The 17,705-nt window shown below is 52.0% G+C and overlaps 1 protein-coding gene across 1 annotated transcript in view; it reads right to left on the minus strand.

Moving 5' to 3' along the window:
- Positions 1 to 17,705, minus strand: part of PRMT8 (protein arginine methyltransferase 8) — a 55,804-nt gene that overhangs the window by 8,007 nt on the left and 30,092 nt on the right. Inside the window, exons 5-7 of the mRNA XM_047787809.1 lie at positions 13,025 to 13,167; positions 12,326 to 12,413; positions 5,356 to 5,471 (exon numbers count right to left, since the gene is read on the minus strand). Of these exons, the coding sequence (XP_047643765.1) occupies positions 5,356 to 5,471; positions 12,326 to 12,413; positions 13,025 to 13,167 (347 nt within the window). The remainder of the gene's footprint in view (positions 1 to 5,355; positions 5,472 to 12,325; positions 12,414 to 13,024; positions 13,168 to 17,705) is intronic.

Consider the following 17,705-nt stretch of genomic DNA (forward strand, 5'->3'; position numbering starts at 1 on the left):
CCTCCCGATGACCTCCTCCAGCCTCTAGGGTGCAGTCTGCTCAGGCAATGAGTCAGAGCCTGAGGACAAGAGAATTAGGAGGGTGAATCTGCCGGGAGTGGGGGCTGATGGGGAGGGGAGAGAAGAGCTCATTAGAGCATCCTTAAACCCAGCCCAAGTATCCCCAGAGCGACCGCCTCAGCATCACTAGTTCAGCAGTCTCATGGCGTGGTCCCTTGATGACAGCGTCGGTGTCGTCTGGGGGCAAATTCCGAGGTGGGAAGTGGTCTAGAGGGGAGGGCACCCCCCAGACCTACAGAATCCAAGCCACCCCCCTCTGATTCCGGTGACCTGACTAGGCATTTCCCATCAAGTAGCATCTCAGAAGTGGGAACCAAACCCACACAGTCGCCGACAGAGCTCAGGAAAGTGCTGACCATTTATCACAAGCCAGGAGAGTTTAAAATACATACATATATATATAATAAAAGGGGGAAATAAGAGGTGAGAATTTTTCAGTGAACACAAAGAGCCCATAGTTCTAACAGTTTCAGCTGGGTAGTGGCTGAAGATTAATCTTGCGTGGGAGCAGGTGTAATGAAGGACCGTGTGCAAAGCGCTGTTCTTTCCTCGTGAAGGATGCTGACCTGACATTGGCCAGCTGCCGGGAGAGAGAGAGACCCAGGAGTCATCGAGGCTGCTTTCAGCGAAGCCTACAGAAGAGCTTCCTGCTGTGGCTTGTGCAACAGGGACCTGCGTCCCGAGAGCTCTGTACGAGCCAGCCAGACCCCGGTGTGGCAGGAGCACCTGGGGCCCCTGAGACCCGGATGGAGGAAGACATCAGCAACACGTAAGAGAGAGGGTCTCAGGGTGGGGAAACGAGAGCAGCCAAGAGACAGAGAGGCTTTTATCGAAACATGTTTCCAGGATGAGTAAAGGAAAACTGGAGGCAAAGCATCCCAAGGCCTTCAAGGCGAAGTCGTGCCTCCAAGGGGTGGACAGAGGCAGAGGTATGGTCAAGGCAGCTGGCCAGACCAGAGCCCCATTACGGTGAGGGCTGGGCAGAGGGGGAAGAGGGTGAACTGCAGGTGTAGGGAACTGTGGGAGCCCTTGGTGATGTCACCTCAAATGCAAGTGCTTTCTGGAGCCCGGGGATGGAGAACATGGATTGAAGGAATGGTGGGTCCGGGTCCAGTGTGCAGAATTTGATGAGATTAGAAAGCCAGTCCCCTTTGACCCCTGGGGGATGCAAGAGCTCCTGGGAGTATCCCCAGGACGTGGCCTGGGTGCCCGAGCTCCTCCAGTGGTGGCACACTGCCCACTGGGCTGCTGGTCCTTTCCAGAGGTCTCTGGATGGTAGGTCCTTCTTCAGAACTAACGAGGAGACCCCACGGCAGTCAGTCTCTGACTTCTACCCACAGATTAAGCCAATGCCTGTTCCTGCTCCCGCGGGTCTCCTAAACCTTCTCTTCTCCAACATCGACGGCCTCTCACTCGTCATGATTTCCAACTCCCCTACCCTTCTTGTTCGGGAACCATTTCTAGTGACCTCTGACCTCTACGAGCACCCAGCTGGCTCCTGTTGCCTTTAGCCGGCCAAACCCCTCCCCCCCACTGCATCCCCCTCATGTGCCTCATGCAGGGGAGGGGTCCTTCTTTAGATGTCACCCTCTTAGTTTGGGCCAGCGCCCCTGGCTGGGAAATCTTTTTCACCCCAGTACTTGTCAGCTCACGGCATTCGCTGTCCCGCCCGGCAACGCGTCCACTGCGTCTCTCCAATCCAACAACTCATAAGCAGCCCAGCTTAACTGTGCTTGTGTCAAGGGCTTCAGCACAATCCGCCGGGCTCGTGGTGTGCACACTCATTCACACACTGTGGCCTCTCCTTCTTCATCAGGGCTGTTTCCAAGCTCCCTGTACCTCTCTCTGGGGTGCCCTTGGCCACCAGCCTAGCCTGGTCTTTCCACCTTGCCTCTGGCTCATCTCAGCATCCTCACCCCCTCTAGCCCTGCCCCCATCATCAGACTGGGGTCCTTTAGAAGCTGGGGCTGGACATCATGGTCCGTGTGCCCGCCCTGCGTGCCACAGCCCCCGACACTCAGCAGCCTTCTTTCTAACACCATCTTCCAGCCTGACGACGCCCCTTCCAGCCTCTCATTCAGACCAACCAGCGAATCTCTCTGAGACTCATTGAGACCCAGCCACTCCCTGGATCTGAAACCCTCAATGACTCTCTATGGCTTAGGTAAACATACCCAAGCCTGGACACAGAGGGACCTGGGAGGTGGGCCTGTGACATACCCTGGTTCCTTTCTCCTCCATTCTCCTCTGACTTCTTCACCACGCTCAGTGTGCATGTGCTCACATGCACACACGCGCACACACATGCATGCACGCAACACACAGACTACCAGGGACTCCCTCTCTATAGGGTCTCGGTTGTTCATCAACCAAATTTCAGCCACCGAGGCCCGCCTGGTCCGTGCTCTCTAGACCCTCTGGACATTTGCATCTTAATGGGGCCTCTGAAGGAACAAAAACCTCCCAGAAGGAAAGTAAAGAAGTCTGCATTAAAACTAGCCGGGCTGGAGGCAGCTGGTCTTTTGCAGTGGGGCCAGTGTCTATGGGGTAGTCAGCTGTGCCCGCACCTCAGAGACACAAAGGCCCTCCAGTTAGGTCGTGTCCCCCCCTCGCCTGCCTCAGACCCTAAGCCTCCGAGTCAGACCCACTCTCCTGTCCCCCAGAGCCTGGACCCCTTTGCTGGAAGGCTTCTTCTTTCTGCAGCAGCAGCAGCAGCAGCAGCATCTCAGAGACCCCAGGGAGGCCCCTGGCTCGGCCTCAGGCCACGCCGGCAGCAGAGGGCTTGGCAGGCAGGCGTCCGTGACTCCAGGAGCCCTGCGCTGCCGTCCCCGCCACTAAATCATGTTATAAGCTGGTGTCTCAGAGCAGAAGTCTGGTCAAAACAGACTCTTAATTATAATAAAGTGTCACCCGCCGCCACGTTAATAGCGATGAAAATAGCAATTAAGTGTGTGAAGAAGGGCACGTGTTTTCCCAACAGACCCGGGAAGATGTCGCGAGCACATTAGCGAGAGCTGATGGACGGCTCTCCTGGCAGCAGGGCACGCTCTCCGTCCTTGCCCTTCTCAGGAGTGACAGGCGGGGAAGGTCCTGAGCTCCAGCCCCGCCACACCCACAGCCTCACGCCTGCGCTGGTGTAACCTTGGACAGACGCTGGCTGGGACAGGGGAGAGGAAGGTGCGGGGAAGGAGCGGGCCAGTCCTGGACCAGCAGGGGACAAACACAAGGGCCACGGCCACACCTGCAGGGCAGAGGCAGAGTGACCCGGGGCCCAAGGACACGGAAGGAATTTTAGCCCCACGCAGAGGCCACTATGTGCAGGTTCCTAATGGTTCCATATACCTGCCGCATGTCATTTTGGCCATTTTGGCTGCATCAGACAATTGTTGCTCATGCTGCAATATTTGCAGGAAGGTTTTGCACTGCGGGTGAGTTATTTGGGGCTCCTGTTTGGGGCACCTGAAGGGAGAGACTTTGAGGACAGAGGGGCTGGTGGGAAAACATGAAAGGACATTGGCTCATTATCAATTGATTCTACCTGGATTCAGAAGGAGTTGAGTACAGAAAGCCGCCAAAGCCCGTCAGTGCGAGGCCAAGGTTTGAACTTGGAACCAAAGCCCTCAGGGAGGATGTTACATAAGGGATGCAGTGTCTGATGGGACCTGTGTGCGGTTCCTCTAGTTTTATTTGTCCTCTGAGGTCCCTTCTAAATGCCGAGGTGACACGGGCTGTGTTTCTCCTCGGGAAGACTGTGACCAGGGATGAGACGAGGGACCTGGACAAAGCAGGCTTTGGCATCAGTCCTACAGCAATCTCCCCTGACCCTGGTGGCCCTGGGCTCCTCCCTTTCACCCACGGCAAATGCTCCCATCCAGCCCTGAGCTCCCAGAAAAGCGGTGACACATACGGGACGGGGCACGCAGGTGTGCTTCAGCAAGATGAAGGCTGGGAGAGCAGACGGCTACTTATGCTACGAACCCAGATTCTGCGATTAAAAAAATTAACTTGAACCATCTGAAACTGATGTCTTTCTAGACTTTACAAAAAAAGGTCAAATATCAGGAGTTCTCTGTGATGTGACAGGATAGTTTAGTAACATAAATGCAAATGCTTAGAGAAAGGACCAGAAAGGTCAATTCAATGTGTGGACAATGGTTACTCCAGAAGCAGCATGAGGCTGAAGTAGGTGGGCAAGGGGGCTTTGTTGGTACCCTATCAAATATGGCCTGTCTGGATATCTAGTAACAAGGATGCCCTAGGTAAGGAATGGGCCCCCGGGTGCAGGCAAGTGGTTCTCTGCACTGAAGCCTTGGAGGACAAGAGGTGAGGGCATGCAAACAAGAGTGCTCAGGGGAGTTCCCGTTGTGGCTCAGTGGATTAAGAACCCAACATAGTATCCATGAGGATGAGGGTTCAATCCCTGGCCTTACTCAGTGGGTTAAGGATCCGGAGGTGCCACAAGCCTCAGCATAGGTTGCAGACACAGCTCAGATCCCGCGTTGCTGGGGCTGCAGCTCCAATTCGACCCCTAGCCTGGGAACTTCCATTTGCCACAGGTGCAGCGGTAAAAAGAAAAAAAGAGAGAGCACTCAGGAAGGGGAGCTCTGCCTGCTGGGTTGGATGTGTGCTTGGAGGTGGGGGTTGATGCCTATTACACAGATTGAGGTATGGGATTCCTTTCCCTTCTTTTTTTTTTTTTTTTTTTGGCCCAAACCTACCCCCACTGGCATGTGGATGTTCCCTGGGCCAGGGATTGAATCCAAGGTGCAGCTGCAGCAACGCTGGATTCTTAATCTGCTGTGCAGGGCTGGGGTTTGAATCTGAGCCTCAGCAGTGACCGGAGCCACTGTAGAGATAACAGCAGATCCATAACCCAAGGCACACAGCGGGAACTCCAGGATTTCTTTCCTAAGAGCCCACCCCTCTCTGAAGGGAGGATCTTCCCCCAGCTGAGCCTCGGGGGCCTTCTGTCCTCTGATACATCCCCAACCCCACCCCTCACCCCAACCTCCACCCTGCCCTGCCCCCCTTGCACCACAAAGGACATGCACTGACCCCGCCCCGCAAGTTGTGCCACTATGGAGTCCAGTAGCTCTTTCTCCACAGCTCTGCTCAGTGACCATGCCTACTTTTATCTGGTCACCACGGGCTACCAGAGGCTCTGGCCGAAGTGGCCCTGCTTCCCAGTCTGAGGCCCTGCGGGAGCTGATGCAGTCCTTCTGCCTGGCCCACAGGGTGCAGGTGGCACGGCTGGGTTCCTGCACACCCAGGCCCGAGCAGGACGCATCCACAGACCTTTATTAAACAGGCGTTGGTCACCACTTGCTTTGGATCCACGATGTCCACCAGGGGCTCCTTCATGGCAACATCCCGGATGCAGGTCATGTCAAAGCCATAGACGTTCTCCCACCCTGTGGGGACAGTGCGAGATGTGAGGGCTGGCAGCGGGACCCTCCAACCCGCAAGTCTCCCAACCCTCCTGAGTACTACGGGGCAGGGGCAGCTCATGTTCCCCTGCCCGAGGATGGAGAGCTGCTCGCCGGGTGGAGGGCTTTGCAAAGTACTCTGTTTGTACAGCTCCTGCTTTATCATTAGGAAAAGCCAAGCTCAGAGAGGCCGAGAAGCTTCTCCAGTGTCACACAGCTGGACTCCCATAGGACTGGGACTAGATCCCAAATTCCTGCCTCTTCTCTACCTGTTCTCCTGCCCCCTCTCTGAGCCTGCGTCTCCTGCGAACTCTCTTTTCTGCCTCCCACACTGCTGCCTCGGTGCCCTTGCTCAAGCCCTTCCCCACGCCTAGAAGGCGCATCTCTCTCCCTCTTCCCATCCCCGCCAGTTCAACTCCTCATGCCGCAGAATCATGGCTTTTGGTGAAACACGCTGTGGTTTGACCCCTCACACCCCCACTTACTGGCCAGGCCCTTGTGCAGATACCCTAACCCCTCTGAACCTGTTTTCTCCGCTGCAAATTGCGGGGGGTGGGGGGGGTCCATGAGAGGGGCTTTGCCTTTCCCACCCGCCGTGATGTTCTGGCCAAGGACCCCTCCCATAAGACACAAACATCCAGCCGTGTTCCTTGGCCCCTTGGGGCTGTTCCTAAGATGCTTTACGAGAGGGACAGAGTCGGGGTGCAGGGTTGGTGCGTAAATGCCTGGAAGTCTGGGCCAAGATCATCCTGAGGTGATGGCCATACTGCTGCTGCTGCTGACCGACCACCTCGCCCCGGCCAGACCCATCCTTTAATCTCGCCAGCAAGCTCACGAGGACACGTCTACAGGACACAGAAGCTGGCATCCATCTGGCTCACACTCAGTATCTGGCCCAGGATCCCACAGCAGGAGCCGTCCCACCCCTTCCACTGCACTGACCCAGTCGTGCCCGAACCAGGAACACCGTTGCTTCTCCCCATGGTGCCGAGGGCACCTTGGCGGAGGCTTGAGTTACCGGGCAGCTGGATCTCCTTTGTCTGTTTATTCAGAGAGGTTTAGAAATACACAGAAGTAGAGATGCTTTTCCCTAAAATCCTACAAGATTAAATTTTTAAAAAAACATTCACCAAACCAATGGTACCTTAGGGACTCATGTCCCTGTGTGTGTTTAGCAAGCGGGTGGCGAGGATGATGGAGAAGCTGTGTTCCTTTTACTCTGATTCATTTCTCAGGCACACAGACTCTCCTCAGGGAGAAGAGGCCGGGAAAAAAAGAAGAGGCTCCCCTCCCAGAGCGTGAGCACTTGTGAAAGACAGGCTTGAGGATAAGATGCCAATCAGATCCCATTATATACCCAAGGCTGGTGCCAAATTCCCAACTGAACTGACCTACGTTAGGGGAAAGACGGTGCCAGGGCATGCTTCAGAGGGCACCCCCTTCTAGAATCTGGAAATAGCTCTCCACGCTCACCCGGATCAAACGTGCACAGCAAAACATGCTGCCTTGGTTTAAAACCCTTTCTCAAAAGACCTTTGGGTCCACACATCTGCTCTCTCCCTCTCCCGGCCCTGCTTTGAGTGAAGAGTCACTGCAAGTGTTGGGCAGATATCTAAGAGTCTACGTGTATAATGATTTAAATCCTGGGCTTTAGACCTTTAATCTGGGCTCTGCTGTTTGTTTGCTGTGCAACCTTAGGCAAGAATTGAACCTCTCAAAGAGCTGGTTCCTTCTTCAAAATAGAGATGATGATAATGACAGCCACGCTGCAGGGTTGTTAGGAGGATTAAATGCGATAATACATGTAAAGTACATAAGACAGTTCCTGGCACCTAGAAAAGCCCTTAATACTTAATAGTTGCTGTGACTACGTGGTTTGAGCTCTGGCTTTGCTGCCACCCAGGCTGTGGGATGGTGGCAGATCCGTCTCCCTCTCTCTGGCTTGTTTGTAAGGAGAAGAGTTTGGGTCACTGGTTCTATGTTCCCAGAATCATCTGGGACACTTTAAAAATACAGGTGCTGAGAGTTCCCGTAGCGGCTCAGCGGTTAACAAACTCGACTAGTATCAGTGAAGACATGGGTTCGATCCCTGGCCTCGCTCAGTGGGTTAAGGATCTGGCGCTGCCATGAGCTGTGGTGTAGGTCAAAGACGCAGTTTGGATCTCGCGTTGCTGTGGCTATGGTGCAGGCTGGCAGCTGCAGCTCCGATTTGACCTTTAGCCTGGGAACCTCCATATGCTGCAGGTGTAGCCCCCAAAAGACTAAATAAATAAATAAATAAATATAAAAGTACAGGTTCCTGGACCACAATCAGACCTACTGAATCAGAAGCTCCAGATCTGGGACCCAGGAAACTGGAATTTTCAAATCTACTCAGGCAATTCCAAGCAGAGTTTGGAAACACTTGGGCTATACGCGCCTCAGAGCCCCTTCCAGTCCAGTTTTCAAATGGCCATTGTGACACCTTCTCCAGCCCCTCCCAACCAGGCTTCTCCTTCTGTATCCTCAGCACCCAGAGCAGAGCCTCTGGCACAACAGAGGTCCATGGATAATGCTTTTTGAATTGAATGGTCTTCCCATTTAATGCCTGCACTGCTTCATGATGCCTGGTGTTTTAGGTACCTCCCTAGGGGTGACTTCACATCTTATCTCTCTGGCTAGACTGCCCCACCTTCAGTTATTCAGTGAAGGTCATTTAGGACATTCGATTTTTTTTTTTTCCTCTCCTTCCTGCTAACCATTCATTTCCCAGTAGCTTCTTTGCCATAATTGGAGCAGGGATGGGAGAAGATACCCATCAAGCACATCGATCTTTTCTTGCAATCCTGTCCTGTCTATGGAATGAGTGAATGTGGGGTGAGGGTCACCAGTCACCAGGAGAGGTTGTTATTAGTTTTCTGGGGATTCGGATAATAACATCAGAAGGACCTGTGTGATTTAGGTTATGGATTAAAACAAACTATTGAAAAGGCCCGCACTCCAGTGCAATGACTATAACTAAAGTAGCAACAAAGCCCAGATCTACCATAACTACAGACTAGATGGAGTAAAACGCCCATTCTAATAGGCTGGCAGAGAAAAAGGTATGCTCTTTTCTGAGCATAACCTTTTCCTCTGTCTCTACTGTCTAGCATTACTCACGATGTCCAGCATTAATTTAAAAAATGACAAGACACTTGGAAAAGAGAGAAAAATGTAACCCATCACCACAAGAAAAAATGTCAATAGAAGCACACTCAGAGCTCAGGTGTTGGCATTACCTAAGAGACATGTTCAAGTACCTGTAATAAACGTTTTAAAGAATCAAATGGAAAAACATGCACGAACAGATGGAGAATTTCACCAGGAGGGTGGGAACCATAAAAAAGAGCCAATGGAAATGCTGGAAGTGAAAATCGCAACATCAGGGATGAAGAATTTTTCCAATGAGCTTTTGAGCAGAATGGAAATATCAGAGGAAACAATGAACCAGGGATCAAAAACTGGGCTTCAAAGGACCGGAACACAGATTTCTCTCTTCCCTGGAGACAGCAGTAGCTGTGTCTTCCTTCCTTACCCTGGCCCCAGTAATTTGAGTTTCTCTGCCTTGGAGAAAAATAGAACCCGGGGCACCAGCTTCCACTTGCAAAAGGAAGGTGTGTATAACAGTGCAACACGCTTGAGGCTCTTGGATCAAAGTCAACTCCTTGTGTCAGGTAGGCCAGAGCCAGGAAAACCTTGGATGTTGGGGCGGTGGTGTTGGAGGACTCTGTGGAGAGCATGTGAGCCCTCTAAGAGGCCCTGCCCTTCAACTCTCCAGTTACAGGCACCCCAACTACACATGGGCTCCTTGTCATCGTCTGGATGGGGGCAGGGGGAGCCAGGCCCATCCTCTGACCTTCAGCAGGTGGCCCATTCAGGGACTAGGCGAACCATCAGCTAGAATAGCTTCCAAATTCCCTTCCAACTTTGAGATTCTAGAAATCTCCAGAGTGAAAAAAAAATGTTTTTTTTTTGTTTTGTTTTTAAACGATTGCTCCTCACTCAGAGTTAAACCTTACACCTTCCCTTTCTTCTGCTGGTTTATTTCTAGTCCTTGATTCATTTTCTCATTCGTTCACTCAACAGAACGGGTTGTGAGCTTTGTACTTGGCCAATCAGTCTTTCTATGTGTTCTCTAGCAGCTGGTGAGCAAACTGAGGGCAAATTGAGGTTCTGTATTTCACATATGCCTGTGGTCCTGGGTTGCATGTGGCTGAGAAAGGAGGGGAGGGGAGGGGAGGAGAAGGGAAGGGAAGGGAAGAATGAGTGGGGAGAAATTGTTTTCCTAACAACTTCCTTTCTGAAAGGGACTGGGCTCGCCTCCCTCTCCTTGCCCCACCTAAAGATTTTTCATTTTTAGCGTGTTCTTGAGCCAACTGAAATTTACTTACAATCGTTCCCTTAGCAACCAGCAACCTTCCTGCTTTTACTTTTGATTTAGAACTCGGAGTAACTCAAATCTCTGTTTATTTAAAACACATTTCTAAAAGGGACTGCTTCCTTTACTAAAAACAGAAACCGATCTTTTTTTTAAAAAAAAATGTTGAAATAGAAAAGTTGAATATAGCTTAAATCAGTGTTAAAGGTGTGTTTGATTGGGGGGGGTTGTTTTGGGGGAGGTGGGAGCTGACAGGCCAGAAAGCATTCCACAAGGAAAAAAAGGGGCTGCTTTTTACATTTCTTCCCCAGAAGGCGTGAACACCGCAGTGGGCAGGACAGGACTCCATTCCAGGGCCTCCAGGCCCAGGCTAGTGGCCCAGGACCCAGGGCCCGTCAGGGCCCGCCCCGTCCTCACTGCAAGGTGAGTGAATCCAAGGTCCAGAACACGATCCAGGCAAGGAGGAGGGTGAAGTACATTTGCTTTTAAAGCACGAGCAAGTTCCTTAAAGAGCTGTGCCGAGGGTTGGAGCTCAATAAATATTTAGTGCGTGTGAGAACAAAGACTGTGCCTGAAGGTTCTCCCCCACACACGCCGTGTACAGTTACGGCAACAACTCCAAACGCAGCTTTACGATGCAGCTCTAGGGCAAAATATGTCCTATTTATATATGCATTTGATCTGTGTTTGCCGTTGAGCTCTTTCTGAAATCTATCACGAGAGCACATCTGTCCTAGATTCTGAGCCACTGGAGGCCAACAAGCTTGGCTGCCACGCTGGGCTGCCAGAGCCACCAGCAGCAAGGGGCTTAGCAACATGTCCGGAGACGGGATCCAGGCTGGTGCGTGTAGCTCCCAGAACTGTCACATCCCTCGATCCTATGATCCGACTCAATCCTCACGGCAAGTCAATAGGACTGAGGTTTTTATCTCGAACTGAGACTCAGAGACCTTAGGTCGTTTGCTCACGGCCACCTGTAGGATGCGAACTCAGGGCCGGGGGCAGATGTCAAAGCAGATCGTCTTATCTGGCCACCCTACCTCTGGCTTATCAAAATGATGCCAGAGTGGCTGGAGAGGGCACAGAGCCTCAGGCCACGGCCCCATTTCTGTCTTCCCCTGAACCTGGCTCTGAACTTCATGCTTTGAGTTTATTATTTCCAGCTTTGCATTTATATTTCCAGAAGGATGTGAACACACAGGCAAATGCACTTATTCTGTGGCACAGCCCAGCGGAGGCATCGCCAGCAGCATGAACAGCGACCAGATGGTGCGAGAATTGGGTGAACTCCCGCCTCCTAGCCTCTGGGGTCAGCAGGCCTCTGGCCATCTGTCCCATCTGTGAACCCTCTATAGGAGCTTTGCCAAGGGTTGGCATTAGCACTGCGGTGTCGGGGGTGGGGACCCAGATCTGCTGAGGCCTTTGGATGGTTTGGAGTTTCTGCTTGTGCTTTGGGAAGGATTGTGTGTGGTTGTGGGAGGGGGGGTCAATGGTCTTTGCTTCTTTGTCCTTTTGGTTTTTTTTCTTTTTGTGGCCATACCCACAGCATATGGAGGGTCCCAGGCTAGGGGTGGAATCAGAGCTGCAGCTGCCAGTCTATGCCACAGCCACAGCAACACCGGATCCTTAACCCACTGAGTGGGGCCAGGGATGGAACCTATATCCTCATGGATACTAGTCAGGTTCGTTACCTCTGAGCCATGACAGGAACTCCTGTCCTTTTAGTTCTGGTTGAGGAGACATGACTCTTTCTAAACCTTGTGACAACATAATTGGTTTACTCTCCTGGAGGACCAGCTTGTGTCACTGAGAACTGGTGCCCTTGAAATGCAATAGGACAAAACAGCCATTTGGGGACCAGATAAAACACTGAAGAGTTTGGGGTCTTTTTTTTTTTTCAAGAGAGCAAGTTTTCAGCTGATAAGCCATTGAGAATACAGATGTGGGTGTGTCCTCTGCCCGCCCCCAACACGCACATCTTGATTTTACTTGATTGGAAGGAGAATTGATATGATGTTGAAAAGTTTGAGGGGGGACGAAAGCCGGGCTCAACAGGAATAGCTTAGCAGGAGAACAGTGATCCCTGCTCCCAGATGGACTTTGGGGATGACTAACCGCCAGCAGCGTCCAGCCACTGGGCCGGCTCTGCGAAACCTCAGCCCCCTTCGTTTGCCACTCACACTGCCTTCATTCTCTCCCCGCTTCATCTTCCACCAAAGGCACTGCTCATTTCTTCTCTGAAGCACCCCCCCCCCACCCCTTGGGACCAGGGGAAACATCTAGAGAGAAGAAGCCAGAAAGGGTCACAGAGGCCCAGTCCAGCAGCTGTGTCCACAAGACCCGGTGCCAACCCCGGGCCCCTAGGTCCTTCCCACCGCAAATACACACACACACACACACACACACACAGAGAAAGCCCAACAATCAAAAGGTGACTTACAGTGGATTTTGAAGTCCTTGTACTGTCTGTCTTCGATTGCTACCACGTACAAAGCTGCCCGGTCTGGAAACATAAGCCCTCCAGGTTTCTGTTGATGAATTGTGGGGAAATGGGTCTCGTAATCTATTCACCTGACAAAGACATCACATTTTGAACGGCACATCGAGTCACCAGACAGGCACCCCCTTGCCAGCATTTCTCATTCCACAGACTGCCGCCTTGGCCAGGGCTAGGGTTGGGCTGGGCTGGGCTGCTTGGTTTTTCTTTTGGTACCAGGGAACCTTCAAGAGACCTAGGGGTGGGGGGTGGGGGCTGCAGAACAAATGAAGAGGGCAGAGGTCTGTCCAGTGAGGAGCAGTGGAAGACGTTCTGACTTTGGGGCTTGGGGAAGCCAAGGTCAAGAGCACGCTGCCCTCTTTGGCAGCCAGGCAAGTCCTTAGTCCATGTTGACCAGAGCAGACTTTGGACACCAGAGCATTATGGCAAAAGAGGCCAAGGTTAGGCCTCAGGGCCACTGGACACGTGGACGATCATTCTGTCCCTGGATGCTGACCTGGTTTAAAGAAGGGGGCCTGGGAGCTAAGACCTTCTGGCCTAGGTCCTCTCTGAAGTCCTCATAGTCTTTCTAGGCTGCAGGCCAGGGGGTGAGCAGCAAAGCAGCCAGCAGACCAACGAGGGGACAGCATGCAGCATGCTCACCAGCCATTTGTCCCTGGCGAAGATCACCGTGTTGAGCATTGACTCGTAGAACAGACAGTAGCCCATCCACTCGCTGATAATAATGTCCACCTTCTCCACGGGCAGCTCCACCTCTTCCACCTTCCCCTTAAAGATTGTGATGACTGGAAAATAAGAACCCCACAGCCACACTGTGCAGGGACCCTGGCCGGGAACCATGAGCCCCCCCACCCCCCCCACCACATCAGAACATGCCGATCTACAGGTGCCAGCGCTGTGCTGTTCTGATCCTCCTTCTAGGTGGCAGCACACCTGTCCCCTCACCAAGCTCCTTTAGACTAAGAGAAGTGAAAACTCCTTGAGTGCTTCCCCTGCAGAATGCATTGAGCAGCTCCTATGTGCCTGGGACTGTGCTAAGCCCATGAGAGGCACCATGTCATGTAATCATCCCAACAAGTCCTTGAAGGAAACACACTGGGTTTATTCTCATCTAGAACCTGTAAGGAAACTGAGGCTTGGAGAGGAGAAACGGTGGCTGTGGAAACAGAGCCCAGGTATGATAAGCGACGATTCTCACACTCGTTTCTGGGTCCTCACCCCCACGTCAGGCTACCAGTGATGATTCAGACCCACAGAAGGAAGAGAGGCCGCCTCTGCTGCCCTGTTCACAGCCCCCGCTTGGCTCCAGGAGGTGTCCACCTAGGGCTGGTGGGGAAGGCAACTCCGTGTTTTGGCAGAAAAGCATGGGCTGTGTGCTCAAGAAACATGGGCGTAAGTGAGCTGGATCGTCTCATTATTGGCTGTGTGACTATCCGCAAGTCGCTTGACCCAACCAAACTCCAGTTCCCCAGAGAACACCCAAGGAAAGTGACATCTACTTAGTGGGAGGCTGTACTGATTAAATGAAATAGCACAGGCGACACGGGGGCTCACGGTTGGGGCTCTGCAGAAGGCATACGTTATCTGACACTGTCTCCTTGGTGACCAACCAACAAAGAGGTAAAGCGGGTAGGATCAGGACAGAGCCCCTGTTCTAAGCGGCCTCTGCCTCTGTGTCCCTTCCAGGACTGTCCCATCCCTCTGTGGCAGGAGAAACTTCATTGAGCTTTTGATCATTTGACAAGGATGTACACTTAATTTTGGAGCCTTGTTTTGCATCCACGTCTATAAAGATCCGAGCAAAGCTATCTTAGATGCTGCTGTGCAACTGATAGGGTGATGGATTGGTGGCTGGTTCTATCAGAAAGTTTCCTGTGAAAGGTTACACGTGTCCCTGCTCTGAAACTCACTCTGCACCATCCTCTGAAGAAAACCACACAATGCCTGTGCTTTTCCGGGCCAACTAAACAATGGTCTGTACTCCGGAGTGAACAACAAAACAAAACTCCACCTCTGTCCTGAATGTGAGTTTCATGAAAATCAACGTGGATGGGAGAGCTCTAGGTGGCAAAGGGCATCAGGCTTTACTCCCCGCCTTCACAGCGGGTGGTGCTGGGGACAGCGTGCCTGTCAGTGATGATTTGCTCTCCGGGGTGTGGCGTTTCATCAAAGCTTAATCAGATAAGGCCTCTCTGTAAGGAGTCAGACGCTTGGCCCTGATCACTCCCCAACTTGCGTGACTCCTGCTTCACGCATGTGAAGCCCGACCGCTGGGAAGGGAGCTTCGGAAGGCTAATCTTCACCAAAAGGCTTGGGAGGGGGGAGTCAAGACCCGAGACCTACGAGCAGGAACTCAAGCAAGAGCAGGACCCAGGATGCACCAGGAATCTTCACAAGGGGACAGAGTATGGGATTTTGGCAAATGCAAATAGAGTACCTCATTTATTTTATTTTATTTTATTTTTGGTCTTTTTGCCATTTCTAGGGCCGCACTCGAGGCATATGGAGGTTCCCAGGCTAGGGGTCGAATCAGAGCTGTAGCCGCTGGCCTACACCAGAGCCACAGCAACTCAGGATCCGAGCCGCATCTGCAACCCACACCACAGCTCACAGCAATGCCAGATCCTTAACCCACTGAGTAAGGCCAGGGATCGAACCCACAACCTCATGGTTCCTAGTCGGATTCGTTAACCACTGAGCCACGATGGGAACTCCCTCATTTATTTTTTATCCTGAAAAAGAACAGGCAAATAGATGCTGGACCCACCTGCCTAATCACTTGCCTGCAAGACTTGTTTGTCTTATTTTTATAAACACTTGAAAGTGTTTTAACAGCCTCCCTTTTCTTTCTGTTTGCACATTTTCTGAAGACTCTTCCCTGATGTCTGCACGTGGCTGTGGGGCTCTAGGTCAGTCCCTCCTCCTGCATTAATGGTGACCTCCCTGAGGCCCAGGATGATGTCTTCTCTTGCCTCTAGTGCCCCAGGACCTCCACCTGCCTGCCTAGGACAAGGCTCCCCTGTGATTCCAGAGACAGGACTCCAGGAGCCCTGGGGGAAGCGAAGACGGACAAGAATTTATAGTCTGGTCCGACAGAGAGGGACGGACAGAATAACACTCCTTGGGTGCCCTGCAGAGCGAGTGAACGCTGTCCCTGTCCTCTGCACTGGCCTCTCCCCCATCCACTAGCTGCGCTATCCTGATGCATCTGGGCACAACAGAGGATAGGTAGATAGATAAATAGGTAGGTAGGTAAATAGAAAGATAGACAGATGGATAGATGGATGGACAGATGGACAGACGGATAGATAGACAGACAAACACACGGATAGATGGATAGACGGATAGACAGATAGATGGATAGATGGATAGACAGATAGATGGACAGATGGACAGACGAATAGACAGATATATAGACAGATAGATGGACAGACAGATAGACAGACTGGCAGACAGGTAGCAAGACAAATAGATGATAGAAAGATAGAAAGATAGATAGATAGATAGATAGATAGATAGATAGATAGATAGATAGATCGATCGATCGTAGATGTAGTGGGTCACAGAACAGCAAAATCCCAGCTCCTGCCTACCAAACAGTAGAAGGAATCAATTAACCCCTAAAATGCTGAACCATCTAGACTACTGTTAACACCACCTTTCTGCACCCAAACATTTCTCAAGGCAGTCGTGGCCCCCACTTGGCTTGTTGACTAGATGGGTCCCATGTGAAAGGAGAAAGGCACACCTTCTTTTCAGACCCCTTTCCTCCCCTGGTGTGGGTGCTTTTGTGCAGCACCCAACCTTCACCACTCTATGCTGGGGTTCTGGAGACAGACAACTTATGCTCTTGTTCCATCTGACAACCGGTTCCTCCTCTCTGGGACCTCAATTTCCTCACTGGGGGAAAAGGGAGAGAGACTGAGCCTAAACATCTCTAAGCTCCTTTGCTGCTCCAACATGCAGCAGTTGGAGGTGGGATCTCAGTTGCCAGAACAGGGATTGAACCCTGGCCTAGCAGGGAAAGCACCAAGTCCTAACCACGAGACCACCAAGGAACCCCCTCAATTCTTCAAAGATGCACCAAGCACGTGTAAGGCCTTCTGCCAATTTTGCTGGGGGAGATGCCTGATGTCAGTGAAGGGGCAGAGCCTCCATGTCCAGTTCGACATGAATCAGCAGCAATTGCTCAATCCTGGTTTTTGAAAAAGAGGCTATGCTCTTTCTATGGACCTGAATACAATGGCCCAGTGAATCATCAGGGATATGCTTCCTGTTTTCTAGAGTCGCCACTAGCAACCACTGAAACTCCCAGATGCCAGTCCGCAGTCTGCAAAGTGCTGCCTCTTGTGGTGGGGTGGATGGTGCCTGAGTGAGGGCCTGGGGTAGGCGCTCAGGCCTGTGTGGGCACAAGCAGCTATGGGCATCCAAGCTCCATGTCACACCTTTTCCAGGGGATCTTAGCCACAGATATCAAGGCTCTGATTAGCTACAGGCTGCAAATCCCCACTCCCAGCCTGGACCCCCACATCACTAAGACCGTGTCAACCCCCAAGGTGGCACTGAGGTCACTCTGGAGCTGTGCTTTTACTCCACAGGGAGGACGAAATTTTGTTCAACCAGCTGTCGCAGAACCCTGGTTCACAAATTTTAGAAAGATTCATCATAATCCATCACAACAAGGACCCACACACTCTAAACTGAAACTTCAGGTTCACAAATTAGACACCCAGATATTTTTAAAATTTTTTTGATTATTTTCAGTAAGATTCTGTCTCTTGAGTGGTTATCACAGAAATGCAGTCAGTCTGATTCCTGGTCATTTTCCTGACTTGACTTTTTAAACAAATCAGCCTGGCCCCTTCTTCTTTGGGCGGCTAACGTGTCCATCAGAGTCAGCTGACCGCACAGAGCCAGAAGTTAGCAGTGTCCCCATTTCCGCCTCCCCCCACCCCGGGTCCCAGAGCAGAGTCTGTCCCACAGGAGGGTGGGCCCGAGGGTCATGGGTGTAAGGACAATGAGCATGTTGCCAGACAGGGGAGCCGCAGGATGCCACCCCACTCCCCATCGAGCAAGGCCACGTGACCACCCACTTTCTGGCAGCGGAGTAGGATGCACCGCCTCCTGAAGGCCTGACCTGCGCCAGCCTCCGCTCTCCTCCCCAAGTTGTGTTTCGCTTCCTAGTTCCAGGACAGAGCACCTGACCCTCACTGACACCCTGGCTGAATGATTGGATGGACGATCAGGCAATTTTAAAAAGAGGGTGTTGGGTGTAGAGGCAAAAGAGCTTCAAACCAGCTCTAACTACCGGAGTGACACAGGA

This window comes from Phacochoerus africanus, chromosome 7, assembly GCF_016906955.1.
Source record: "Phacochoerus africanus isolate WHEZ1 chromosome 7, ROS_Pafr_v1, whole genome shotgun sequence".
Classification (NCBI taxonomy): Eukaryota; Metazoa; Chordata; class Mammalia; order Artiodactyla; family Suidae; genus Phacochoerus; species Phacochoerus africanus.